The 27,503-nt window shown below is 48.4% G+C and overlaps 1 protein-coding gene across 1 annotated transcript in view; it reads left to right on the top strand.

Annotated features, from left to right (window-relative positions):
* The window catches only part of LOC141257326 (uncharacterized), an 88,897-nt gene extending 61,660 nt beyond the window's left edge, over positions 1-27,237 (top strand). Inside the window, exons 4-5 of the mRNA XM_073671764.1 lie at positions 8,730-8,783; positions 24,852-27,237. Of these exons, the coding sequence (XP_073527865.1) occupies positions 8,730-8,783; positions 24,852-24,980 (183 nt within the window). The 3' untranslated portion in view covers positions 24,981-27,237. The remainder of the gene's footprint in view (positions 1-8,729; positions 8,784-24,851) is intronic.
* Positions 27,238-27,503: the final 266 nt, after the last annotated feature.

Below are 27,503 nucleotides of genomic sequence, written 5' to 3'. Positions count from 1 at the left end.
AAGAGACTCCCATAATTGCTCTCTCCCAGCACCCCCATCATTGCTCTCTCCCAGCACCCCCATCATTGCTCTCCCCATTACCCCCATCATTGCTCTCTCCACCCCCATCATTGCTCTCCCCCATTACCCCCATCATTGCTCTCCCCCATTACCCCCATCATTGCTCTCCCCCATTACCCCCATCATTGCTCTCCCCCATTACCCCCATCATTGCTCTCTCCCATTACCCCCATCATTGCTCTCTCCCATTACCCCCATCATTGCTCTCTCCCATTACCCCCATCATTGCTCTCTCCCATTACCCCCATCATTGCTCTCTCCCATTACCCCCATCATTGCTCTCTCCCATTACCCCCATCATTGCTCTCTCCCATTACCCCCATCATTGCACTCTCCCATTACCCCCATCATTGCTCTCTCCCAGCCTCCTCATTGCTCTCCCCATCCCCAACATTGCTCTCCCCATCCCCACCATCCCCACCGTTGCTGTCGCCATCCCCACCGTTGCTGTCGCCATCCCCACCGTTGCTGTCGCCATCCCCGTCGTTGCTGTCGCCATCCCCGTCGTTGCTGTCGCCATCCCCGTCGTTGCGCTCTCCCAGCACCCCCGTCGTTGCGCTCTCCCAGCACCCCCGTCGTTGCGCTCTCCCAGCACCCCCGTCGTTGCGCTCTCCCAGCACCCCCGTCGTTGCGCTCTCCCAGCACCCCCGTCGTTGCGCTCTCCCAGCACCCCCGTCGTTGCGCTCTCCCAGCACCCCCGTCGTTGCGCTCTCCCAGCACCCCCGTCGTTGCGCTCTCCCAGCACCCCCGTCGTTGCGCTCTCCCAGCACCCCCGTCGTTGCGCTCTCCCAGCACCCCCGTCGTTGCGCTCTCCCAGCACCCCCGTCGTTGCGCTCTCCCAGCACCCCCGTCGTTGCGCTCTCCCAGCACCCCCGTCGTTGCGCTCTCCCAGCACCCCCGTCGTTGCGCTCTCCCAGCACCCCCGTCGTTGCGCTCTCCCAGCACCCCCGTCGTTGCGCTCTCCCAGCACCCCCGTCGTTGCGCTCTCCCAGCACCCCCGTCGTTGCGCTCTCCCAGCACCCCCGTCGTTGCGCTCTCCCAGCACCCCCGTCGTTGCGCTCTCCCAGCACCCCCGTCGTTGCGCTCTCCCAGCACCCCCGTCGTTGCGCTCTCCCAGCACCCCCGTCGTTGCGCTCTCCCAGCACCCCCGTCGTTGCGCTCTCCCAGCACCCCCGTCGTTGCGCTCTCCCAGCACCCCCGTCGTTGCGCTCTCCCAGCACCCCCGTCGTTGCGCTCTCCCAGCACCCCCGTCGTTGCGCTCTCCCAGCACCCCCGTCGTTGCGCTCTCCCAGCACCCCCGTCGTTGCGCTCTCCCAGCACCCCCGTCGTTGCGCTCTCCCAGCACCCCCGTCGTTGCGCTCTCCCAGCACCCCCGTCGTTGCGCTCTCCCAGCACCCCCGTCGTTGCGCTCTCCCAGCACCCCCGTCGTTGCGCTCTCCCAGCACCCCCGTCGTTGCGCTCTCCCAGCACCCCCGTCGTTGCGCTCTCCCAGCACCCCCGTCGTTGCGCTCTCCCAGCACCCCCGTCGTTGCGCTCTCCCAGCACCCCCGTCGTTGCGCTCTCCCAGCACCCCCGTCGTTGCGCTCTCCCAGCACCCCCGTCGTTGCGCTCTCCCAGCACCCCCGTCGTTGCGCTCTCCCAGCACCCCCGTCGTTGCGCTCTCCCAGCACCCCCGTCGTTGCGCTCTCCCAGCACCCCCGTCGTTGCGCTCTCCCAGCACCCCCGTCGTTGCGCTCTCCCAGCACCCCCGTCGTTGCGCTCTCCCAGCACCCCCGTCGTTGCGCTCTCCCAGCACCCCCGTCGTTGCGCTCTCCCAGCACCCCCGTCGTTGCGCTCTCCCAGCACCCCCGTCGTTGCGCTCTCCCAGCACCCCCGTCGTTGCGCTCTCCCAGCACCCCCGTCGTTGCGCTCTCCCAGCACCCCCGTCGTTGCGCTCTCCCAGCACCCCCGTCGTTGCGCTCTCCCAGCACCCCCGTCGTTGCGCTCTCCCAGCACCCCCGTCGTTGCGCTCTCCCAGCACCCCCGTCGTTGCGCTCTCCCAGCACCCCCGTCGTTGCGCTCTCCCAGCACCCCCGTCGTTGCGCTCTCCCAGCACCCCCGTCGTTGCGCTCTCCCAGCACCCCCGTCGTTGCGCTCTCCCAGCACCCCCGTCGTTGCGCTCTCCCAGCACCCCCGTCGTTGCGCTCTCCCAGCACCCCCGTCGTTGCGCTCTCCCAGCACCCCCGTCGTTGCGCTCTCCCAGCACCCCCGTCGTTGCGCTCTCCCAGCACCCCCGTCGTTGCGCTCTCCCAGCACCCCCGTCGTTGCGCTCTCCCAGCACCCCCGTCGTTGCGCTCTCCCAGCACCCCCGTCGTTGCGCTCTCCCAGCACCCCCGTCGTTGCGCTCTCCCAGCACCCCCGTCGTTGCGCTCTCCCAGCACCCCCGTCGTTGCGCTCTCCCAGCACCCCCGTCGTTGCGCTCTCCCAGCACCCCCGTCGTTGCGCTCTCCCAGCACCCCCGTCGTTGCGCTCTCCCAGCACCCCCGTCGTTGCGCTCTCCCAGCACCCCCGTCGTTGCGCTCTCCCAGCACCCCCGTCGTTGCGCTCTCCCAGCACCCCCGTCGTTGCGCTCTCCCAGCACCCCCGTCGTTGCGCTCTCCCAGCACCCCCGTCGTTGCGCTCTCCCAGCACCCCCGTCGTTGCGCTCTCCCAGCACCCCCGTCGTTGCGCTCTCCCAGCACCCCCGTCGTTGCGCTCTCCCAGCACCCCCGTCGTTGCTTTCACATCATTGCTCTCCCGAGCCCCATAATTTCTCTCACATCATTCTCTTGTTCGTCTCCCAGTGTATCAGTATAAAAAAAAACAACACAACTTACCTCAGCGCGCTCCCCTGTAGCAGCATCTTTCTCATCTCTGGTGACTTTCTCCCTGACACAGGCCCGCGCTGCATGATGACGTCATCAAGCAGCGCGGGCCAGTGGCAGGAAGCAGAGGTGAGGACGGATCCCTCAGCTCCGCTGCCATTTTACTCCTGATGGCAGCGGAGCTGCAGGGATCGCTCCCTGCCCACCGCATATGATGAGGGCAATCTGGCCATGGGCTCCCCGGAGCCTGGGGCTCCGAGAAGCAGGCCAGATTGCCCTCATCATTAGCCACCCGGCAAGGGCCCCCCTGCACCGCCGGGCCCCGGTGCAGTTGCACCGGCGGTAGATCCGCCCCTGGCGTGGATCGATTCTTGCAATGCTCGCAGGTTAATCTCTTCTCACTGACGACTGACATTTCAGATTTATAGTTGAATCAGTGGATAATTCTGAACATTAAAGTCTTCCGGCAACTTAATAGTAAATAATCCATGCAAATGTCGGCATCGCCGCACTGCACTGGGAAGCTTTGTGTAGCAGCCTGGCACACTTAGGATACATTTTACCAAGGCGCCAACTCTAGGGCTCAGCATAGAGCAGGTCTTGGTTATAGCTGTCTAAATGTAATATTTGTCTACAAATGGACTTCATGAATGCCGCCAGATGAGCTGTCATAGAGGGCTATGCAGCTGGCCTTTCAACAGAAACCAATGTCATCCTTAGACCTCATGGACACAGGTGGCTACGTCTAACCCTAGCATAGGATACGTCCACTACAGGCAGTATATATAGTAAGTGTATGTATACCCAGAGCAGCAACATGAAAATGCCCAGTAGGATCCCCAAGACTGGGATAGACAAAAGCCCAATCCCAGCAATGTAAATCTAAGCAGTTATGTAGCCATAGTGGGTATATAGCTTACAGCTGTACCTTTTCCTCTGCCCCTTAATACACTTGTCTAATTAAGGAAGAACGGACATAAAATAGATTTTGTATCCGGCTGTGCCACTTTATATAGCAATCATTCTGGTGACATTGATGTAAAGCATTTGTTTCGCCCGGTGGTGATAAATGGAATTGCAAGTAGATGGTCAGTAAGATACCTGGATTTCTATGAAGCTTAGATGTGGTTCAAACTGAACTCCTAATTTTGGCTTAACTTTTGGAATCGGCCATTAAAGTCAAAGGAACCAGCTGGTAGTTGGGCAAATCTAGTAATCAGTGAGATGGCGTAGCTGGAGATGATCATGAAGAAGCAGGTGCATGATGATATGAGATTAGGTTCTGATGGACATCCAGTGAATAGCTTAGTCATCTATTTCAGATTGCATTGGCTTTAGATGTGATAAACCGCTTTTGTCTTTCTTGGCATTTAAGGAGTTGGCTTGGACTACAATTAACCCCCATCGCGGTCCCAAAATCGTAACCTTGCTATTAGATCTGAAGCCTAAGAGACTGGTTTGCATAGATTTCCAATGTAGTGGAAATGCTCTACCAAACAGGCTTATTAACCATCTCTTTGAAAATCTCTTTAAATACTCTGTAAAGGGGGAAAACCTCATACATTTTACACCTTAAGTAAAACACTGTAGGTAATGCACCTTAAGAAACTGTCTGTGTGTCTGCTTTGTATGTGATTATTAGAATGTGTTATTGTGTGCTGTACAGTGCTTCGTGTTGCTGGAATATTGATCAAAGCCGCACATACACATTAGATGGCTGTCGACTGAACGATGCAATGGCAGATCGTTCATCTGACAGTCATCTCGGCAGTCTCTCCAATACACAAGAGTGCTCACCCGGTAAAGAGCTCTTATGTTCTCTGTAAGAGAGCTGCTGCCAGACCTATCTGCCGGCGGCTTATCTTTGGGAAAACAAAGGGATCAGCAGTCCGAAATCAGCCATGCCTGATCGTCATCTTCCCCACTTCCCCACTGATCAGTTGGCTGGTGACCCAATACACATTAGAATGTGATGAACCCGTGTATTTCAGTGGGTTCATCTGACATTAGTCTAATGTGTATGGGGGGCTTTACTGACGGAGGACGTGCCAGCAATAACATGGGCCCAAGAAGTGTCGGACACTGGTATAAGTGTATGTGTTTAGGCACCAAAAGGGAAGAGCGATCTGTGACTTATGTGCTGATAGTTTTCAGTCCCATGTACTTGTAATATTTACTTGATTATTTGAGTAGATAACAGGGATGGTTTATATAAGGAGCTGGTATCAGGAAGTAAGGACAGTGTGTGGCTGGAGCCGCATGGTGTGCCAGGGGAGGAAGTAAAACAAGAATTGTAGGAGAGGTAAGTCATAGTAGAGCTCTCAGGAAACGAGACAGGTGTGGGAGTGGAGTGAGCCTCCTGTTTAATCGTCAAAAGTTGTGTAGGGAAAGTTACACCAGGTTCTTACTCTGCGTGAGAGCTCAACAGGTTGGCTAAAATCGTGACACATGAAAAGAATGGATCAGATCTAAAAGCGGCTTAAATGGTTGAAAAATGTGTTCTCCTTTAAGAAAGCAACAGGGTGGCTCTAGCTGTGGCCTGGCCTGTCTCAGTGAAAAACTCAGTATTTCCTAACCACCTTAGATTTGCATTTCTGACAGCAGCTGAATGCTAATATAGTAACGTGCGCTCTGCAGATGGCCTCCCGGGATCTTCCCGGTTGCAAAAACTATATTAAAAAAATTGACACCCCTTGGCTTGTGAATAAAGCTTTACTTCTAGTGAACATTCAGGCTATGCCAGGAGCCAAAACACATCAGATTTGGGCATTGCTTGTCTTACATCTTTAGTATCGATGCCAGTTTAGATCCCTTTAAGTTCCATAAGGGGTCTATGAACAGTTTAGGCAAAATAACAGTTTAGTCGCACAGGACGGAAGCAGATCGCACCCTGGTGTATAGGGATCTGGGATTACTCTTTGCCTGGACATGTTCCAGAAATGTACAGGACGTGATAAACATTGTGACTATGTCAGTGGGAATGAGCGCAGCGGCATAAGACACGATCCATAGGGGCACAACACATTTACTACTGAATATTTAATGATTCAGACATGATGATTGTTATGTTATATTTTTTTAAAGGGACACACAACAGGGGAAGTGCGTCATATTTAAAGCACCCCTGGATATGTAGTATATACCGCAATTGTGTAAGGTGTTGTTTCATGAACGAATTCCTCTTTTTATGACTTTTTACTTCCTCCATTTCACTCTGGTGTTAGAAATTACTTGTGATTATTATGTAACCTACTGTCATGGTAACCAATGTAAGGCATTGAAGAAAACAGTTTTGGGTTAGAATATTCACTAAAGCCTGGTCCACATCTCATCATTTGCCATGCTATACTATGCTTTATATTATTATTATTATTCCTGGTCATTGGATGCTGTAATGGTCATAGCTCTGTTATTAGATTTTAATGTGGAAAATATATTAAAGTTTATGATAATGCATGAAAAGTTATTACAATATATAGGACTTGGGAAGCAGATGCAAAAATAAGTGAGGTCAAAAGGGAACGATATTACATTTTGTTGTTCAGTAAAAGCATTTTTATTATGGCCTTCATGTGGACCCCATTGCGGTAACACACTTTGGTAGAGCATAATCATTCGTAATCAAACTTTGCTTAAAAATAAGTGAGGTCAAAAGGGAAGGATATTAGATTTTTTTGTTCAGTAAAAGCATTTTTATTATGGCCTTCATGTGGACCCCATTGCGGTACCACACTTTGGTAGAGCATAATTATTTGTAATCAAACTTTGCTTAATGTTTTCACAACAGTTCCCCAGTGGGGGGAAAAAGTAAGATTACCAATTTTTAAATAGCAGCAGACTGCTCAAAAACCACATGCAATGAGTTGAAATCTGGGGTGAAAATGTGCAGCATAAATTGACATGCTGCAAGTGTAAAATCCACACTATGCATCAATTTTGGCTGTACTTTAATGGTTACCATTGAGAATAAATAGTTGTGATAGAAATGACAACTAAAAGATGCTATAATGTAAAAATAAGTCTCTAGCTTTAAAAATAGGAAGTACAGCACCTCTCCTATGTGTAGAGTTCTCCTTTAAGAAATATGCTATGCGTAAATGAGGTCTGGGGCCGTGTTATGATCACGTCTTCTTGCTATGCCTGCATGTCTATTTCTCCTGATCTGTTTTGTCTTCGTCATCTTGGAGCAGGACCTGTGTTCTTTTATTTTGGGCCTGAGCCGTACAATATGCACCATGTTCTCACCTCTGTATAAACAGGAAGCTTCTGTACATGCTCGGCGTAGCGTGGAGAGGCAATGTTCTATGTCAAGGACTCTTCCATGTTGTGACACACGTTTCCCTGCTGCTCTGGAGGATGGTATACATCTCCTGGCACTTACTACGTGTCATATGCAATGCAATATACTGCAGATAAAGCCACAAAGAATGGAGAATTCAGGAAAAAATATGTTCTGTATTGTAGTATTTCACCTTCAAAAAATGCAAAAATATCAATGAATAGGTTGAGAATGGCAAATCATGTACTTATTACCTAAATCAATTTTCTGGGAAAGCAGAGTTATAACCAATATGGCTGCCCTTGTGACTACTAAAGAGGTCATGACCTGTTAGACCTCAGTCAGTCGGATTTTGTAGCTGACAATGTTTATTACAGTTAGTTGCCAAGTCCTCAGTAAGTGACCGGCCTGCCTGGTACCTGACACCTGGTGGCTGCATTTTATATTAATTGATAATATTCATTGCCTTCAGGGATTTTAAATTATTTTCTTAATACCCTAGACCACCAGGATTGTTTAAATGAATCCCTTATTACACTAGGCCACCAGGGGGATGCTTAAATTATTCTGTTAATATACTAGGGCACCATGGATGCTTAAATTATCCCCTTAATACCCTAGGCCACCAGGGATGCTTGCATTATTTCCTTAATACCCTAGGGCACCAGGGATGCTTAAATTATCCCCTTAATACCCTAGGGCACCAGGGATGCTTAAATTATCCCCTTAATACCCTAGGGCACCAGGGATGCTTAAATTATCCCCTTAATACCCTAGGCCACCAGGGATGCTTAAATTATCCCCTTAATACCCTAGGCCACCAGGGATGCTTGCATTATTCCCTTAATACCCTAGGGCACCAGGGATGCTTAAATTATCCCCTTAATACCCTAGGGCACCAGGGATGCTTAAATTATCCCCTTAATACCCTAGGCCACCAGGGATGCTTAAATAAATCCCATACTACCCTAGATGGCCAGAGATGCTTAAAATAAACCCTTACTACCCTGGGTCACTATCCTAGGCTACCAGCTATGACTAAATTACCCTGAATACCCCAGGCCACCAGGGATGTTAAAATGAACTATGATGCTAAATGCTCCTCACTACCCCAGGCCACCAAGAATGCTTAAAATAACCCTTTATTACCATAGGCCGTCAAGGATGCCTAAACTAATCCTTTTACTACTCTTGCTCACCCGGGATGTTAGTGTTAACGCTTTCAATACACTACACACCTAATAATAATAATAGGTAATAGATAATAGGTCTATACATAAAGCCGCAGACCCCAATATCCCACCCTGGATACTTTTTGTGGTTGTGACCATGCTCCGTTTACACTTCTGGCCATTATCACTCCTTCATTATATCCTGAAGTTAATCATTCGCTTTGCCCTATACTATTCACTCTGCCATCCCATCGTCCTTCATCTTCTTTATATCCCGTGCTCAGTGTCGCCCCCTGCTGACTATTATGGTCTTTTATATTCCTGGTTACCCACCATATAAAATTAACCTGTTTTCCTTTTTTTTTTTTTTTTCAGAAAATGCTGCTGAAGAAGACGTGTGGATCCAAGACGAGAGTCATTAAAATCCGAGTAAGTGATTAATTTATTCTTCTTGGTTTCTTAGTTTGCTCTTCAATGTTTCTATCTAGTGGAGATTGGCACTACAACTCCCAGAAAGCTCCACAGCAGAATACGATCTATGCAGACACTGAACCTGAAGGGAGTGACGGGTCGACATGAAGACGACCAGTCATTACTCCTGTTATAGTAAATATTTATATTCGCCAAGAAAAAAAAAATCTGCAGCTTCTTTTCTTGTAACTTTTGTCTTGCACCTTTCCTCTGTTATTCCTCCTGGGAATGTATGGATAAATGGACTCTTGTTACCATTCACCATGTGTCAGATTGGAGTGGAATGGTAAAACTCAATTGTCAATTTATTGATACTTTTCCAGGAGGAATAAGAGAGGAACGGCACAAGTTCCCACCATCTTGATTGGCTCAATGCAACTACAGCCGTCACGGACACAACTCGGGCTGTTCCAGTGCCACCTGTGCACTCACACTGGCCAGAGTCATCCGGCACTGTATGTTCCCCCAAAGCCTCACTTGCCCCCTGTGGGGTTAATTTAGGAATATCCCCGGATACCCGGGGGGCTCAGACTCCGCTGCCGGTGAATTCTCTCTCCACTTGTGATCGGATTCCTGGAAGTAAATTGAGCGTTTGTCTCCCAGAAATCCCTCTGCTTGAAAATAGAGCGGGGCGTCCTAAAACCGAAATATTTTTAGAGGGAGCAAATGAGGCTGAACATGAACAACCGGACTCTGCTACATCCAAGACGAAAGTTCTGAAATCTTATACAGAAGCCTTCACGGAGAAAAACTGCAGAAAAAAATAATCTGTCTGCCCCCCCCTCCAATTGTATCAGCCAGAGATGAGGGGCTATAAAATCTGAGCAATTCTACATTGCTTGTTTGGAAGCACCTACCCCTGTATATTGGGGATGGGGGCTAATCTGAGCCGGAGTCTCAACCACATCCGTAACCAGGGCAGGAGCTGGAGGGGCAAGAGCCCAGGTGCCATGAGAGATGCCAACAAGTCCCTCTGCCTTTACCGGGCAAAAGGCTAGGGCAACAGGGCTAGGGCAGAGGGGCTACCGCAAAAGGCTAGATCAACAGGGCTAGGATAACAGGGCTAGGGCAGTAGGGTTAGGGCAGCAGGGTTAGGGCAGCAGCGTTAGGGCAGCAGCGTTAGGGCAGCAGGGCTAGGGCAGCAGGGTTAGGGCAGCAGGGTTAGGGCAGCAGGGTTAGGGCAGCAGGGTTAGGGCAGCAGGGTTAGGGCAGCAGGGTTAGGGCAGCAGGGCTAGGGCAGCAGGGTTAGGGCAGCAGGGCTAAGGTAACAGTGCTAGGGTAACAGTGCTAGGGCAGCAGGGTTAGGGCAGCAGGGTTAGGGCAGCAGGGCTAGGGCAGCAGGGTTAGGGCAGCAGGGTTAGGGCAGCAGGGTTAGGGCAGCAGGGCTAGGGCAGCAGGGCTAGGGCAGCAGGGTTAGGGCAGCAGGGTTAGGGCAGCAGGGTTAGGGCAGCAGTGCTAGGGCAGCAGGGCTAAGGTAACAGTGCTAGGGCAGCAGGGTTAGGGCTGCAGGGTTAGGGCTGCAGGGTTAGGGCAGCAGGGTTAGGGCAGCAGGGTTAGGGCTGCAGGGTTAGGGCAGCAGGGTTAGGGCAGCAGGGTTAGGGCTGCAGGGTTAGGGCTGCAGGGTTAGGGCTGCAGGGTTAGGGCTGCAGGGTTAGGGCAGCAGGGTTAGGGCAGTAGGGTTAGGGCAGTAGGGTTAGGGCAGTAGGGTTAGGGCAGTAGGGTTAGGGCAGTAGGGTTAGGGCAGCAGGGTTAGGGCAGCAGGGCTAAGGTAACAGTGCTAGGGCAGCAGGGTTAGGGCAGCAGGGCTAAGGTAACAGTGCTAGGGCAGCAGGGCAAGGGCAGTAGGGCTAGGGCAGCAGGGCTAAGGTAACAGTGCTAGGGCTGCAGGGTTAGGGCAGCAGGGTTAGGGCAGCAGGGTTAGGGCAGCAGGGCTAAGGTAACAGTGCTAGGGCAGCAGGGCAAGGGCAGTAGGGTTAGAGGGCTGGAACAACAGACTGAACTTTGCGCCTGTGGATCCTAGCGTTGACCCCGGTTTACATATGAATGACCATTTTTTCTGACGTCTTTTGCTGCAGGGAATTCGATCCTCTTTACTATGTTAGAGCCGGATGACGGTGAGTTTCTTGGGCCTCCGGCCTCTGGTTGTGAATAGCCCCGGTATCTCCAGGGAGCGGCAGACGCTCGGTCACAGCTGGCGGAGGATTAACCTGATTATTCCCAGTGCGTCGTTGCGGGCCGGTGACAGAAGCTCCGGGGCAATTTGTGAATAAAGCATGGAGTCCTGAGCTCCCCGTCCTCTCCAGCCTCCTTATCCTCCGATGACACAACCTCACTCGAGCCGCAGGTCCATCTGCCCGCATAACCCCTACTATTATTCTGGCTGAGGTCCAGGGACCAGATCCTGAGGCCCAGGGAGGGGGACGGGTCACATTGTGCCTGACCAAAGGGTCGCATTGCTCCACTAGAACATCCTCCAGTGGACACTGGTTCTGCTGATCTTCTATGAGATCACAACCAGGGAACCCGGCAGCACAGAGTATTTCAGGACAGGATTGTGTTGATCTGGTTAGATGTCAAAGATGGAGAGTAGCAGATCACCTCCTCCCTCTCCTGCCATCCAGTGACACCGCTCAGCGGAGGCAGAATGACCTCGTCGTTCTAGATTGTAGAACTTACCCCAAACATCTCGGGAATTATTAGAACTTGTTACATTGAGACCTGCAGATTCTATCAGATTCTATCCATTCACAGATATATGTGAGTGCTAATTAGGAGATCTTAAAGGGTAACTCCACCATCTTGGGATGTTCATTACTGGGTACAGATACTTATCGTCTGCCTCCTCCCCAAGTTTTAGCAGTTCAGGTTTTGCTGTCTGGAAGATAATTGTAGGAGAAATGTGCTGATTTGGAGGACGTCTTCCATATTTCTTTACCATCAGAGTTGTCACTGTAAGTCCCGCCCACTTATCACTGTTGGCCCTGCCTGTGTCCCGTACTTAAAGGGACAGCATCAAATATTGTATCAAACTAAAAATTCAGCATTATCTGGAGTTACTCTGATATGGATATTACTTTGCTGATAGTTTGTCTTTATGATGTTCGGTTACAGTAGATGTTAAGTCTTGTGTTAATTGTCCATATCTATGAGGCACGAGGTATATGATGCCTCAGTGATGTCACCTAATGTGTTGAATATTTGGTCAGATACGTCCCGTGTGTGAGCTTTTTAATATTTGATGAAAATTAAATGCTACGTTTGTCTTAAAGGGACAGTACCATTTTTTTTTTTTTTTTTTGTTATATGTAGATATTCTATAGCCTTCCAATATGGACAGGCAGGTCTCCAATTAAGTTTTCCGGCAGGCACACCTCCTCCACCTCCCTGCACAGTGACCTCTGCACAGGTCACAGAGCATGCTCGCAACACTCTCCCATTGTTTCCTACCATTCGCCGATCGCAAAATAACGAAATGACTGAAAGTATTAATGTACAGTCATTTCTTTATTTTTTGTTTTAAGACTTCTAGAAGTTTTCTGGCACGAGGCCTCTAACCCCGAGGACGGTGCCACCCCCCCCCCCTCACGCGCGTTTATGGAAATTTTAGCATTTCGGTTCAGAGGAGGAAAACGTTTCTTTCATTTCATCTTTTTGTTCTGCGGTCATGAATATGTATTCCAGCGGCAGCTGCAGCATGAAATGAGCCGGAGCTCAGCATCTCGCTGCATTGTCCACGGATCATTGTGCTGTCAGCCGCCTCTGCAGCTGCTGCCGAACATCTCCTGCCCGCTAGGTCTTACTGAAAGCCTCCACCCTGACTCTGCCGGCGGTCACATTTAACCATTCACATCCCACACTGGCGGAGGTCTTATAGATTCTATCTCAGTTATCAAAGGCATGGAAGGTAGAAGTCATGCACTGCCCTCTAGTGGTAAGGCAGTTACAATTGGAGACAGTCAAAAAGTTTGTTACTTACTAAACATTCAGGGGTTATCCCAAACCGGTTACTTCCACATTGGAGGTGAGCGGTGACAATGACTTTACGGCCCCCCCCGCACACCTGATGAGACGTGTGCATGATCGGAGGTATCGTGCGCATGTCTTTTTCTAATGAACACGACACCTGACGATCGGGCACGCGCCTCTGCAGGTGAGGCGCGCGCTCGCTTACAATGCAGAAGTTACCAGCACCGGATAGCGCCGTGAAGCCTCTGCCACCGGAGCACCCATTTTAGGCCATCTTTTTGTAGCCTGGTTCCCCGAATTGTCCTTGGTAAGTTTGCCCACCCCTAAATACTTGAGCTTTTATTATGCACTACTTAGTTTTACTTAGTTTAGTTCTATCAGCTACTCAATGACCTAAAAAAAAAAAAATCACTTTTCCCAAGTGGAGGTCACCTTTGATCTTTGGGTCTGGTGGAGTTTGATTTTGTTTCATGGAACCTTTGTTGGTTTCATGATCGAGACATCTCAATGCCACGTCCAGCGTCACTGGAAACGGAGCTTCTATTTCCCATTGTTGTCTTTATGGCTATTTATACCCTGCCAGAAGATATTCCAGCATGGCCGGAGCCGGAGCCTGGGCTGGAGATGTGGCCTGATACAGCAGACTTGTGTAATGTTGAGTAAGATCACTGCCGGCTCTGCTGTTCTTCCATGTCTCTTATCTGGAAATAGAAGGAACTCTGCCAACTCTTTGCAAGGGTTTCCTGCTCCTTATCTGCCGTCTCTCCGCTCAATGGAGAGAAATGTGCTCTCTCACTCCCTAGGACAACAGAGGCTTTGAGTCTCGAGCCAGGAACTTGTTTTGACATATTACATTTTTGTTTTAATACCCGTGACATTCTGGGGTTTATTTTTAATTACAGCAAACAATGGAGACGTTCCCTGAAGAGCAGGGGTATCTGGATGAGGATTCTCAGGCCCCAAAAGTACCAATGATCACAGGGGTTAACATCGACTGTACAATTTGGCCTTTTTGAAGATTTGGTCCTTCTATAAATTTGGCCTTCTGTCAATCTTGGTCCTTCCATAAATTTGTCCACCTTGTAATTCTTGGTCCTTCAATAAATTGAACCATATTGTAGATCTTGGTTATTTCACAAATTTGGCTACCTTCTAGTTCTAGGTCCTCCCATACAGTCTTAAGTCCTACAGAATTTATAGAAGTTAATAGATATTGGTCTTTCCATTAATTTTTTCCTACTTGTAGATTTTCGTACTGCTATAAATTAGTGCACGTTATTGTTCTTGGTTCTTCCATAAATTCAAAGCTTCTTGGGGGATCTTGGTCCTTCCATGAATTCAAACCTTCTTGGAGATCTTGGTCCTTCCATGAATTCAGACCTTCTTTCAGATCTTGGTCTTTCTATAAATTCATCCACCTTGTAGATCTTGGTCCTTCTATAAATTCAGCCACTTGGTTGTTCTTGTACCTTTTATAAATTCAGAAATTCTTGTAGATCCTTGTCCTTCCATAATTTTAGCTTTCTTTCAATCTTAGCCCTTCCATAAATTCGGCTTTCTTGTAGATCCTGGTCCTTCCATAAATTCATCCACTTTGTAGCTCTTGGATCTTCCATAAATTCAAAACTTCTTGTAGATCTTCGTCCTTCTTCTATAAATTTGGCTTTCTGTTGCTCTTGGTCTATTCATAAATTCGGCTTTCCTGTAGTTCATGGTTCTTCCATAAATTCCAAACTTCTTGTAGATCTTCGTCCTTCCATAAATTTGGCTTTCTGCTGCTCTTGGTCTATTCATAAATTTGGCTTTCTTGTAGTTCATGGTTCTTCCATAAATTTACACCTCCTTATACTTCTTCATTCTACCATAAATTTGGCCTTCTTGTAGTTCCTGTTCATTTCCTTGGCTTGAGTTGGCTGTCCTCATTAGACATTGACCCGTCAAATTGTATTAACATGACACCAACTGCTCAGAAACTGGATGGTCTGACTTTTGGTTTCCTGGAGAATATATTGTGTTACTTACTATTTATATCAAGAATTAAGTTGGTTTGTTATGTTTATTTTTGCATCCATATGTGTAGGAGGACCGAAAATTATTAAGCAGATATTTTGGTAGACATCTGTCCGTTCCTGGCGGTCTGAGTAAGAAGACCTGCCCTCTATTCATAGATTACTTTTTTTTTTGTCCTTCTTGGGTGATTGAAGCATTGGAAGACACTGGTACTTTGTACTTTCATTTTATTCCAACCTTCTTCATGCCACCAAAATATGACATCGGAGGCTGCTAAAACTTCAGACAAGCAATAGTTGTACTGACTTTTGCCAGCCATTCTCAAGTTTGACGTCAATTTTATTGCTCAGTGTTGCTAAAGAAGCCCTTCGCTAATACTATGACAGTCCTGTTGGGCAGTCTACCCAATCCATGGCCAACCAAAGTTTCAAAACTACAATAGGCCATGGGTCACATTTTATTTATTACCACCCAAGTAGGTTCCCCGTTTAGAGGGAAGTCTCGTGTGTTGTGTTCATGGGTCAAGTTCAATCCTGGGTCCTGTAAGGTCTGACGGCTTCTTTGAATACAATTCTCGGCCTTACATCCGTGTCTTCATTCCTGGTAAATGACATCAGGGTCAACTGACAAACATACCTACACCCTGGCCAAGACTTGTAAGAAGAATGAGGAGGGAGGGGACAGCTCACAATCCACTATTTTTGTTTTGCACGGTCTACAATGGTCTATTATGTGCCAAGTGGTTTGTGCAATTCTCCGTGACTCGGTAAACAGACCGTAATCTCAGGCAAACACTCCGGGAAAGGTGGATCTGTCTTGGTTCCTCTAAGAGATAAGTGTACCCTCAGGAATTTTGGCTTTCTGTATAAAAGGGGTCATCCAGCGTATTAAGAGCTAATGAAGATGTTCGTGTTTGGCACTATCGTTATCACCTGGCGCCTTAAAGGACTTTTCTACCAGAAGTCAAATATCTGTGGCCACCATGGCTTCTGGAAAAAGGGGAGACCTCTTCGATTTCTGGAAGAAAAGTGCCGCCAAAGTCTCCCAGAAGGCAGCACTTCAAGAAGGCTAATTGTGCGTGACCCCTCAATGCTCTGTCTTCTTATGGACCCTCTGTGCAAAGGCACATTCAGGAGACGTGGCCATTGTGTGACATGTATATATCCCCGAGGAGGCTTCCCGAAACGTTGGCAACTTTGCAGTTGCATCATACCCCAATCACAACTATTCATAATTCTTGTGGTTTCCTGCTGGTTTCCAGGCTCCGGGAGTTCACATTTTGCTATCACCCCCTGCTTGTTCAGCACCTGCAAGCATTTTGATGTCCGCTATTCATTGTGGGACCTTGGCTACTAATGGCTCCTCACACCCCTCAGATATCGGGATCCAGGCAGTAATGGCGCGGTGATGTGTACGGACCGTAGCTGGTAGAAGTTCAGTAACCGCTGGTGACTCTTGTAGGATTACATAATGCGGTTGGAAGTTGGCTGATGTAAATGCTGTTCCTGAGCAGCGCTGCCGAATCTCGGGGCCCTCTCTATGGGCCACCACCGGCCCGAGGGACACACTTGTTTACAATTATGCAGAGCAGAATTCGATATTTGTTTCCTGCCTGGAGACCGTATGTAGGAAAGCAGATGACGGAACGAGATCACAAGACGCTTGTCAATGTACGTTCCTGATAAAAATGTATATAACTAGTGGTCCGCCATTGTGCACTCACCCCTACTGGTAAAGCAATAACGTACCGAACAGTGTAGCACTGATAAATGTTACCCGAGACCCCTAAATTATCAGACCCCAGACCAGGCCCCTAAATATAATCAGACTCTAAACTGAATTAGACTTCAAGGTCATCTTCTAAATTTAGTTAGACTCCAGACCCCTAAACTCTATCAGACTAAACCTCTAAATTCATGCAGATCCCTAAATTGTCAGGTTCCAGATGGCTAATTTCAATTAGACTCTAAATTGAAATCAGATTTTAGATCTGTCCCGTAAATTCATTAAATTCACCTTAAATTCAATCCAGACCCCCAACCAGTCCGGTACATTTAATCAGACCTCAGACCAGACCCCTACATTGAATCAGACACCAGATCCCTAATGTCAGCAAGGACCCCAAACCAGTCCCATACATTGAACCAAACCAAACAGCTAATTTCAGTCAAAACTCTAAACCAGACCCCTTAATTAAGTCAGATCTGAGACCATATGCCTAAATTCAGTCAGAACCCAAAACCAGACCCCTACATTGAATCAGACCCAGAACTTGACCTCTAAATTCATAAGATTCTAGATCAGACTCCTCATTTGTCCAGTAGACTTACCAGCGTCAGGTCTTCTCCATCTTCTTCATTTCTGAGGACCTCCTTGTAGAAGCTTCTGCCATTGTCAGGATATTGTGCGTTGGGCTGGGTGGTCCGGGCTACCCTGAAGCCATGGGCCGTGTAGATGCCACTATGACTTCTACAGTTGTAGTTACTCAACTGAAAGAGTCAAAAGTATGGGGCAACCCCTTCGAATTGGTTGATTTATCCAGGCTTGTTAGTATTTTTCCTGTGGAAGCAATGTCAACACAAGGGCTGTCCATCAGGAGTTTCGGAGATTGAGGCTTGTGTGTTGCTGCTCTCGGAAAACTAAGATCGGTATGCACAATGCCAAGAGGGTGCTCCAGTGATGTGAAGCCACCGCCACCATCAGACCCTGTGGCAGTGTACTCTGATCTCTGGAGGATTTGCACTTTACCACTTGGACTTGGTGTGCACCAGAACTCTTCTAGTCTGAATATGTAGCATTGCCTGAAAGTTTGGAAGACGCGAATAATTGGGACCTCCGTATTACCAAAGGGAATGTAGCCATATTGCTCTGATCCCAGCTTTGTAGCCACAAATTAAGGGGTAATCCGGCTCTGCATACTTCCGCATGGGGAGGTGAGAGGGTCCGGTGACGTCTAGTCCAGAGATATCCGTTGGTTCGTGTGCACAAGTAGCAGATATCGAAGGAGGGAGTCTGCACTGAGTGTTCAGTTCCTCTACAGCGCCACCACAGGGGAGATGGAGTATTACACTGTTGTCCTTGCCTAATGCATGGATGTGCTGCGTCCTTCAGGGAAGTCTTTATAGCCACTTTTGAATGGCAGAATCCCCCTTTAATTGGATGCTTCAACCCGTCATTTGTAAATATGTTGGGTGTGAAAACTTATGCACAGAGAAATGTTACCTGTAGTTAGCTCGATGAAATAATCCCATGCCTTGTTCTGCAATTGCCATTGCCAACGATTCGATTAAGGACGACGCTAATTACATTTCCAGCGCGGTTTACGACACTGATCCAGTTATGAAGGATCCTTTGATCCGGGTCACTTTAAATAGTCGTCGTTAAGGGAAGCAAACGAGGGTTTCCAGGCAATTCCTCCAGCAGAACTGAGTAAACACCTCCATTCTCAATATTTGCTCTGCGGGCAGGAAAAATCCTCTCCGGACCCCCGGGCTCGAGCTGGCAGAAGCAGCAAATAAGAGGGGGCGCCCCGTACACCGCCTGCCCATTACAGGGTACATTCACTGCCCATTCTTACAGTACAATACCAATCAGTAAGGCAATGCAAATGCACCGGATTATTACTCTAGTCACATCCAGAGCTGCAACCAGAATCTCTGCAAAGTCGAGCCCATCATCTACTAAACATCATGTTATATTTCCAACTCTACATTTAATGTTGAGTAACTTTGCAAAAATTACTGTTACTAGTGAGGATCTCACCTTATGCTCTAGCCCTATCCAAAGCTGCATTTAGCGATAATGGAAAAAAGTCCCACAATGCACTGGTTACTGCATTATACTGTTTGTGCGGTTGCCTCTCTATTTCTGGTTTGATAGAGGGATGCAATCCTCATTCAGTTTTACCCTTCTTTCTTCTTTCCTAATATTGCTATAATTTTTGAAAGTTAGCAACTGCTCCCCATACAGTATAATTCCCCCACAGTGCCCCCTGCACAGTATAATCCCCCACAGTGCCCCACACACAGTATGATTCCCCCACAGTGCCCCCACACAGTATGATTCCCCCACAGTGCCCCCCACACAGTGTGAATCCCCCACAGTGCCCCCCACACAGTGTGAATCCCCCACAGTGCTCTCCACACAGTGTGATTCCCCCACAGTGCTCTCCACACAGTGTGATTCCCCCACAGTGCTCTCCACACAGTGTGATTCCCCCACAGTGCTCCCCATACAGTATAATTCCCCCACAGTGCCCCCCGCACAGTATAATCCCCCACAGTGCTCTCAACACACAATATGATTCCCCCACAGTGCCCCCCGCACAGTATGATTCCCCCACAGTGCCCCACACACAGTATGATTCCCCCACAGTGCCCCACACACAGTATGATTCCCCCACAGTGCCCTCCACACAGTATGATTCCCCCACAGTGCCCACCACACAGTATGATTCCCCCACAGTGCCCCCCACACAGTATGATTCCCCCACAGTGCCCCCCACACAGTATGATTCCCCCACAGTGCCCACCACACAGTATGATTCCCCCACAGTGCCCACCACACAGTATGATTCCCCCACAGTGCCCACCACACAGTATGATTCCCCCACAGTGCCCCCCACACAGTATGATTCCCCCACAGTGCCCTCCACACAGTATGATTCCCCCACAGTGCCCCCCACACAGTATGATTCCCCCACAGTGCCCCCCACACAGTATGATTCCCCCACAGTGCCCTCCACACAGTATGATTCCCCCACAGTGCCCTCCACACAGTATGATTCCCCCACAGTGCCCTCCACACAGTATGATTCCCTGACAGTGCCCCCCACACAGTATGTGTGGCGCCCCTGAGGGTTCAGTCGCCACAGAGGTGTGGTGCCTCCCTTCACTCAGGTAAGGAGGGAGTGCTGCACGGAACCCCAAACACCTGCATCCAACACTACACTACTCCAAGCCGGCTGGAGGGACGACATGCAGAGCGCAGCTGCTGAGCCCTGGCCCTGGCTGGAGTGGGGGGAACCCAAAGGTAGAGGGAACCAGTAGTGGGTGTGGATGGAGGAAGTAGTTTAGGGGAGCACTCATACAGTAAAGATATAAAAAGAAGCCATCTTAGAATAGTGCAGTCCAGTCAGTGAGAGGAGAGAGTGAAGACAGTCAGGGAGCAGAGTCTCTGTCAGAGCTCTGCTCCCCAAGCAGAGCCTAGCCTCAGAGGCCCAGGAGGGGAGCAGGGAGGAAGAAGGGATCCTAGGGGGTACGGCGAGTGCAGGCAGCACCCGTACACCCCGAACCTGCCAGGTATCAGGAGGATCTAGGCCGCAAGAAGGGGACCGGTCCCTGGCCCAGTCGTGCAGCTTCAAGCCTCGGCTGGAAAAACCGGAGGCTTCTGACTTCTATAGCCAGAAGCCAAACCCTCACTCCAATCCAAGTAAGGTCGAGCAGGTCTGTGCAACTCCGACGGACAGGGGGGACCTCGCAGCACCCGAACAGGATACACCGTGGGATGGGCAGGAGGGTGTAAAGACTCAGCGTGAAGTCGGTCTGGAGAGGTACATAAGAAAGTGGGGTTCTGCCAGGTACACCCGAGCTGCCTGAGGGAGGACTGAACCCCTGCCCGGTGAACGCTGTGCGACGCGGGAGGCTTGCACCAGTACAGTGCATCTGTGGACTATCTAAGAACTGTGAGTAAATCTTGGATGACTGCACGGTACTGCCTCCGTCCCTTTCTTTCGCCGGTGCCATTTCCCTCCCTGCACTACAAGGCCCAGCGCACCTCCATCTATTCTACACAGCCATGATGCCTGCTCCACCTGTGGGGAGCCGTTCCATCTCAAGCTGCCCTAACACCTGCCTCAGAGGACTGTTGCAGCGCTGGTGATCCTCACCAGACACCACAGGTGGCATCACGTAAAATCCCCAAAACCCCATATAAAAGTATCCCACCATTTCACTGACCGCCCTGGGTCACGGACCGGGCCAGCCGTGATATCCCCCGGCAACCAGAGGCCCGGCTGCCGAGTACTCCACGGCCCAGGGGGCGCGTCATATGATTCCCCCACAGTGCTCTCCACACAGTATGATTCCCCCACATTGCCTCCACAAAATATGATTCCTCAACAGTGCTCTCCACAAACAGTATAATCCCCCACAGTGCTCTCCACACAGTATGATTCCCCCACAGTGCTCTCCACACAGTATGATTCCCCCACAGTGCTCTCCACACAGTATGATTCCCCCACAGTGCTCTCCACACAGTATGATTCCCCCACAGTGCCCTCCGCACACACACTGTATGATACCAGCTGCAGTGCCCGCCACACAGTATAACTCCCCCACAGTGCTCTCCACACAGTATAATTCCCCCACAGTGCTCTCCACACAGTATGATTCTCCCACAGTGCCCCCCACACAGTATGATTCCCCCACAGTGCTCTCCACACACAGTATGATTCCCCCACATTGCCTCCACACAATATGATTCCTCAACAGTGCTCTCCACAAACAGTATAATCCCCCACAGTGCTCTCCACACAGTATGATTCCCCCACAGTGCTCTCCACACAGTATGATTCCCCTACAGTGCTCTCCACACCGTATGATTCCCCCACAGTGCCCTCCGCACACACACTGTATGATACCAGCTACAGTGCCCGCCACACAGTATAACTCCCCCACAGTGCTCTCCACACAGTATGATTCCCCCACAGTGCCCTCCGCACACACACTGTATGATACCAGCTACAGTGCCCACCACACAGTATGATTCCCCCACAGTCCCCCCCCCACACAGTCTTATCCTTCCACAGTGCACCCCCACACACTGTATGATACCGACTACACTACCCCCCACACAGTGTGATGCATCCCACTTGCCTATGTGTTTCACATCCCTTAGCTGGTCTCTTCTAACAGTTTTGATGACCTGAAAGGTCCTTCAGGCTCCTCTCAGACAGAATGGTGAAGCAGGGATCTATTGGCTCCCTGCTCCACCATTGTAACAAACTGTATCCCTGTTGTGATGACACAGATACAGTTGAAGTAGGAACAAAATTGCAGCTTTTTGGGACAGTAGAACAGATACCCAAATTCGGATCTGTTCCCCTGGATCCAAGATGGTTGGGAGGTGACTATATGGCTACATACACCCTATCCCTCAGAATGCTCCAGAGCAGGACACTGCAGGGACTCGACTACAATGTGAATGTAGCTTTGAAAGTGACTGGAATAGAAATATTTGCAAAAAGACTTATTACAATTAGTCATTTATAGAGATGAGCGAATCGATTCATAGGACCTCGGTCCAGCTCTATTCCGTGGCTGCAGGATCGGAACCCTGAGGACCATCTCTTACCTGCCGGCACCCCTGGCTTTACTCTTTTGATTAGCCGGACTGGCACAAAGTCATTGTTGTGGCGTGATGCACGCTTGATGTTGCCCCCTGGCCGGAAAATCAAAGGAGTAAAGTCGGGTATGTCGGCAGGTAGGAGGCGGTCCTCCGGGCTCATGTCCAACGGCCACGGAATAGGGTCCTGCAGATTTATCTCAATCATTCATTGCAAAACTTTCCAGTTTTGTGGGAGCAGAGGCAAAAGTATCTGAGTGGGCAATAGAGGAGAGGGGGGTTGTGTTCCCCATCTTGCTTGTGCCCTGCGTCGTCCCCTCTGTAACCTTGGATGCGACAGGGACCCTCCAGACAAATTGCCTGCCATTTCTCCTCATTTTGTTTTTGAAATTGAGGCCGCGGACAGACTTGGCAGCCCAACAATAGAAGCCGCGTTCTCTAGGAGACACTGCAAGTGCCAGAAGCGCCCGTCTTTGAAGTTCAAGCACAAACCTGTAATTTAAGGCAGAACGGCATGCTGGGTAACGACCTCGGACCGTGCATCACTCCCTTCTCTTTGTCTCTGGTTTTAATTGTGGTGATAAAACGTAGCCGAGCAATGCGATTAATGGACATTCCTCTCCGACTCTCCTGGCGAGGGAGAAATTGTGCCGGGTTCCTCGTAACCTAAGACCCTGCTCACAAGTGCACTGGATAAACCTGCGTCATGTGCGTTCTGTATCACCTCATAGGATAGAATGTTATGAGGGCGTGCGTACCATGGAGGTAGTCCATGTGGCTGCCATTAGACCCTTGGAGATGGGACCAACCTGCCCTAAACCTCCTATATCCTGTTTTTTGGTTATCAAATAATTTACGCCATATAATCCTTTTGGCTCTGTGTTCGCCAGTCAATACAGTGCATCAGACCCTCAGAGAGCTGTGGTGTAGACCTACCTCCGAGGTAACCCCCATCTCCAAGGCAGAGAGCTCAGCAATTGGCACTTGGGTAGGGTAGGGTGCAGTTTGGCACCATGTTCCCCCAACCTCCTGCCTCCTTGGGCTTCCTTTGTGTTTGGTGCTCCAGTAATTGCTTTTCGAAAAGGTTGGGCCCCACATACGCCAAGTAAAAGGATGACTACCAGATCCTTTCACACTTCTTCATCAATATATAAAGTTAACGTTAATGCGACATTGATCTACCTGTCCATAAATCACAATGCTTCAATGGACAATGGGTTCTGGGCCACACTTGGAAATGTCTGCCAGGACTCGGGAGGACGGGGGGCCCCTGGATGTATTTTCTTCCTTTTTTACAATAAGTCAGAGCTTCTCATTATAAAAGTTTAGCCTCCATTACTTCCAAGAACAGATGGAGAAACCTTGCACTAAGCAGTGTGAATGAGCGCTCTTGGCTCTGCGACCGCAATATTGGACGAGCTCTTCGGAGATGGAAGCCAAGTGTTTATTTATAGGGAGTTCAGCTTTTTTTCTAGGAATGTTCAGTAAATTATAATAACGTCTAAGGTTATTAAAAGCAGGAACTGATCTGCAGATAGCTGAACTGCACTGGATTTCACTGGATTTTTTTCCACAGAAATCAACTTGTCCACACCTTAAAATGGGTTTCTTTGAAAGACCCTGCAGATGTAACCTCCTGGTCCCCAATGGACAAGCCCCTTATATATTTTATCCACTGGAGACCCAATGGGTTACATCAGCAGTTAGGACAAGGGTGGGGAAGACATATGAACTCCCAGTTTTTGCCAGGTTGCCCCATGTAGCTATTATTTATTGGTGTATACCAATATTAATTGGCACATATTTTTGAATTCTGGCTCTTCTTGAGCACCAGACGCCACTGTACTGAAGCTGAGCAGGGTCCAGGAGCAGGGAAGGAAAGTATATAGTCTGGTGTGGGGTCTGAACTTGATCTGGATCCTTAGGGGTCTCGTTTTGGATCTAAGATCTTATAGCGGGTATAAATAAATGTAACCTTAACCCATGTTCCTCGACAAACCATTCCCAATTTTACGACCAAATGTCCCCCTATGAAGTGCTCCCTAAAATCATAATTGACTAATCCAACATTCTCAAAAGCTTCAATTTATACTGGAAAATTGGATATATTTGTCATTTGGGAAGCTTTATATACTTGTCAGTCAACACACTGGTGGAGTTCAAGGAGTTGGGGCCATCCATTCCTTTACATGATATAATAAGGCTCTGAAGATATTTTTACAGTTAAAATCTCCTAAATTTCCCGTGGGATATAGTGGTATCGATGGTTAACCCAAGTTTCAATTGTACACAATGTTGAAAATTTTGGCAAGGCTTGGTGGTTTGATCAGATCTCAAAATCAGCAACGCTGGTGCTGATCACTATTTTAACGGCTCTTTTATGAAGGTCTGAAGCTATTAAGGACTCAGGGGAACCAGTGACGTTCTGGACTTAGAGACTAAGATGTAAGATGGCCAAAGGGACAAATAAGACAACTTTATTATTGGGAGATAGTCATTGAGGTGAGGCTGGTACAGATTTTACCATGGAGCTTAAAGTTATGCCTCTGGAATGGTCTGAGGGTTACAAAGCCCAGAGGGGGTTTAGGCACCCTGTAAAGTTTTGGTAATTGGTGGAAACATCTTGTCATGCCTCTGACTCTTCATTGTATAACAAAAGTTTCTGCACATATTTCCATTAATCTTCTGTTTCTTCTTCATTTCCAGAGTATCAATGGTGGCCGACAACCTCCACATTTTGTCTATGACCCAGCGATATTTGCATTCCGTTCCCTTAGCACCGTAAAGCCTATCAGCCCAATAGTTGCTGTTGAAGAACCGTCATGTGCCTATTAATGAGAACACTCTGGAAGATGACAATCTCAGGACACTCACTCAGCACAACCCGTTACTAAGCAAAGCAATATATATTTATATATATTCATATACAAGAGATTCTGCTCTGTGCTCCTAGTCTTGTACCAGCACCATCGTTGCATCAGCTAGGACTTCAGTGGTTTTCAAGGAAAGGGAGGAGAACGTGTTGAATGTCTACGGCTAAGTGGTGGCACTTGGTAGAAGAAGCTTTATATCTTGAGTAGAGTAGGACCCACGTTGGTCTTTTACTTCTTGGACTACGACATTAGGAGGATGAAGACGTCAATAACTGAGAACCATGGTGGAGAAGGAAAATCATATTCCCGTCCATCGTCTCGGCAGTGTTGATGGTTGTATGTGTGCCAGTCTGGCATGTGAAAGATGAAGAAGATGATATGTTTTGTTCCAAAGGACTTTGCTTTTTGATTGTTTTTGTTGACGGGACATGTCTGTAGCCCATGACGAAAGATGGTTGACATGAAGGCCATCACCTGTCTGCTTGTGGCCTCATTATATAATAAAGGACTTTGTGTCTTCTCAATTATAAGGCAATATAGTATATGGAAGTATGGACTTTTTGGCCAAATCATAACCCAAGGCAACGTTATTCGAGAAGACTAGAGGAGACAATCGGGAAAAGTTGACCATAACTCAATTTAACTGATGGTCTAAGCTGTACAGGAGATTTTTTGTAACTTAGAAGTGCTACCAAAATTGTCATCAACCCATTGTCCATTGTGGAACTCATCTATGGTCATTGTCTTGGCACAGTGACCTCAGTAGTCAAAAGTTTTTTTGGGGGATTTTTTTTTTAAAATCCTTGTGAAATTACATAGAAGTAGTGCCGAGACTGTTTTTTTATCCAATGGAGCTGCAAAATTTCTTATGAATGTAACTTTAGAAACAAAAATAATTTGTTAAGAATCTCCTGGTAGCTTGGGCTCATCTCTACCCCAATGGGAAATGGCCACACAATGCCATTACCAGATACGAGGTTCATTGGTTATGGATTGAGAAGAGTCCTTCGCCTGTACTCATGGGTTATTGTGGCTTATTCAGTTAATTTAGATCCATCCAGTCTCCATGTCTCTCAGGGCATTAATATTTTCTACACATGGCGCTGAGGAAGACCCTGCTCACTTTGTCGAGGGCTTCTCATCATAGAGTCGTCGAGTCAAATTGAAAGTGACCGATAAGTCAAAAAATAGGAGCCTTCACAGTGAACGTGTCCTAACTTTACAAATACTTTGCTTTGGGTAAATCATGCCTTCTACTCTAGTCATGTCCAAAGCTGCATTCAGAATTGATCAACCTCGAAATTGACTTGTCCGTTCTGAGCTATGGATTGCATAAATCGTTCAGTTATTTAGTCCTGGGAATTCTATGTCCTGGAGGTTTAATGGCCATATATCCGGAATACCATCTCCAACTGCCCCATAATAAGGGATTTGTAATGGTGTTTCAACAGGGGACGTAAATAAGGGGCATTTTTTGGCAATGTTGATGCTTATCTTAGAGGAAGCGATAGGTTCAGTAAAGTCAGAATTCAACCAAGAACTTGTCCAACTCTCATCTCCTCCTGCAAAAAAAAAATTGGTGGAAGTATGTGGGCACTGCCGCATCATTTTCATTTCTCAACCTTCAGATCTGCCGATTCCAAAACTAGAGACAAGTTAGTTTGCCAAGTTTTTTTTCACTTCTCTCTGAAGCTGCCGAATATCTTCCTGTGGCCTGAGATGTAGGAAGTAAAAACACGTCCGTGTGCAGTGTAGAGTCAGCCTGTAATATAGTAGAAACATCTTCCAGTGACCACTTTGTTGGTGTCCCAACAACCACCACAAACTCAATTTTTTTGGGCGTCAAAATTGTATCCAAAAGACTAAATTACTCAGTAGACTGGATAGATCCTAAATAACGGTTGACCAGTGTCATCCGGAATAAGCCACTAATAACCCCCGACGTACAGTAACCTTTCCCGGTGATACTTGGCGCGCGGTTGTATAATGACCCCCTTGCACCGGCCGGATCTTTCGAGCAGTCGATGGCTGATATGTGACACGCACACTTTCATAGTTGCAAAATTATTTTTGTACACGTATTTTTGTAAACCAGGTGTGTGGATGTTTTTACTTTATATGAGCTTTTCTTAGTGTAACAGCTACTAAAACCATAGGTAACCACTTCTGTCTGAAAGGCTTCAATAAAATGCAAAGACCACCCGTCCTGAGGGTCTCCACGTCTTGCTTTTCCTTGCCTTCATTTGCTGCACACGTTCTTATGATCCTCCATCTTCTGATACCTTGGTCCTCCCGTTGTATCCTAAGGCTCCATGGATGCTTGTGAGCTCTTGTTATGGTGCACCCTGGAATTGTGAAGAACCTAAAACAAGTCTGTGCAACCTGGAGAGTCAGTCTCCTATATAGTTGCTGGAACTTCTTGTATATAAAGTTTATAAAGCTGAGTGGATAGCTGAAATTCTATTTTTTTTTTATGGAGGTGCTT

The sequence above is a fragment of the Phyllobates terribilis genome, unplaced genomic scaffold, assembly GCF_046119375.1.
Source record: "Phyllobates terribilis strain yellow unplaced genomic scaffold, ASM4611937v1 Scaffold_3__8_contigs__length_932513732, whole genome shotgun sequence".
NCBI lineage: Eukaryota > Metazoa > Chordata > Amphibia > Anura > Dendrobatidae > Phyllobates > Phyllobates terribilis.
The sequence above is the reverse complement of the archived record's forward strand: the minus strand, read 5'-3'. Positions and strand labels throughout refer to the sequence as shown.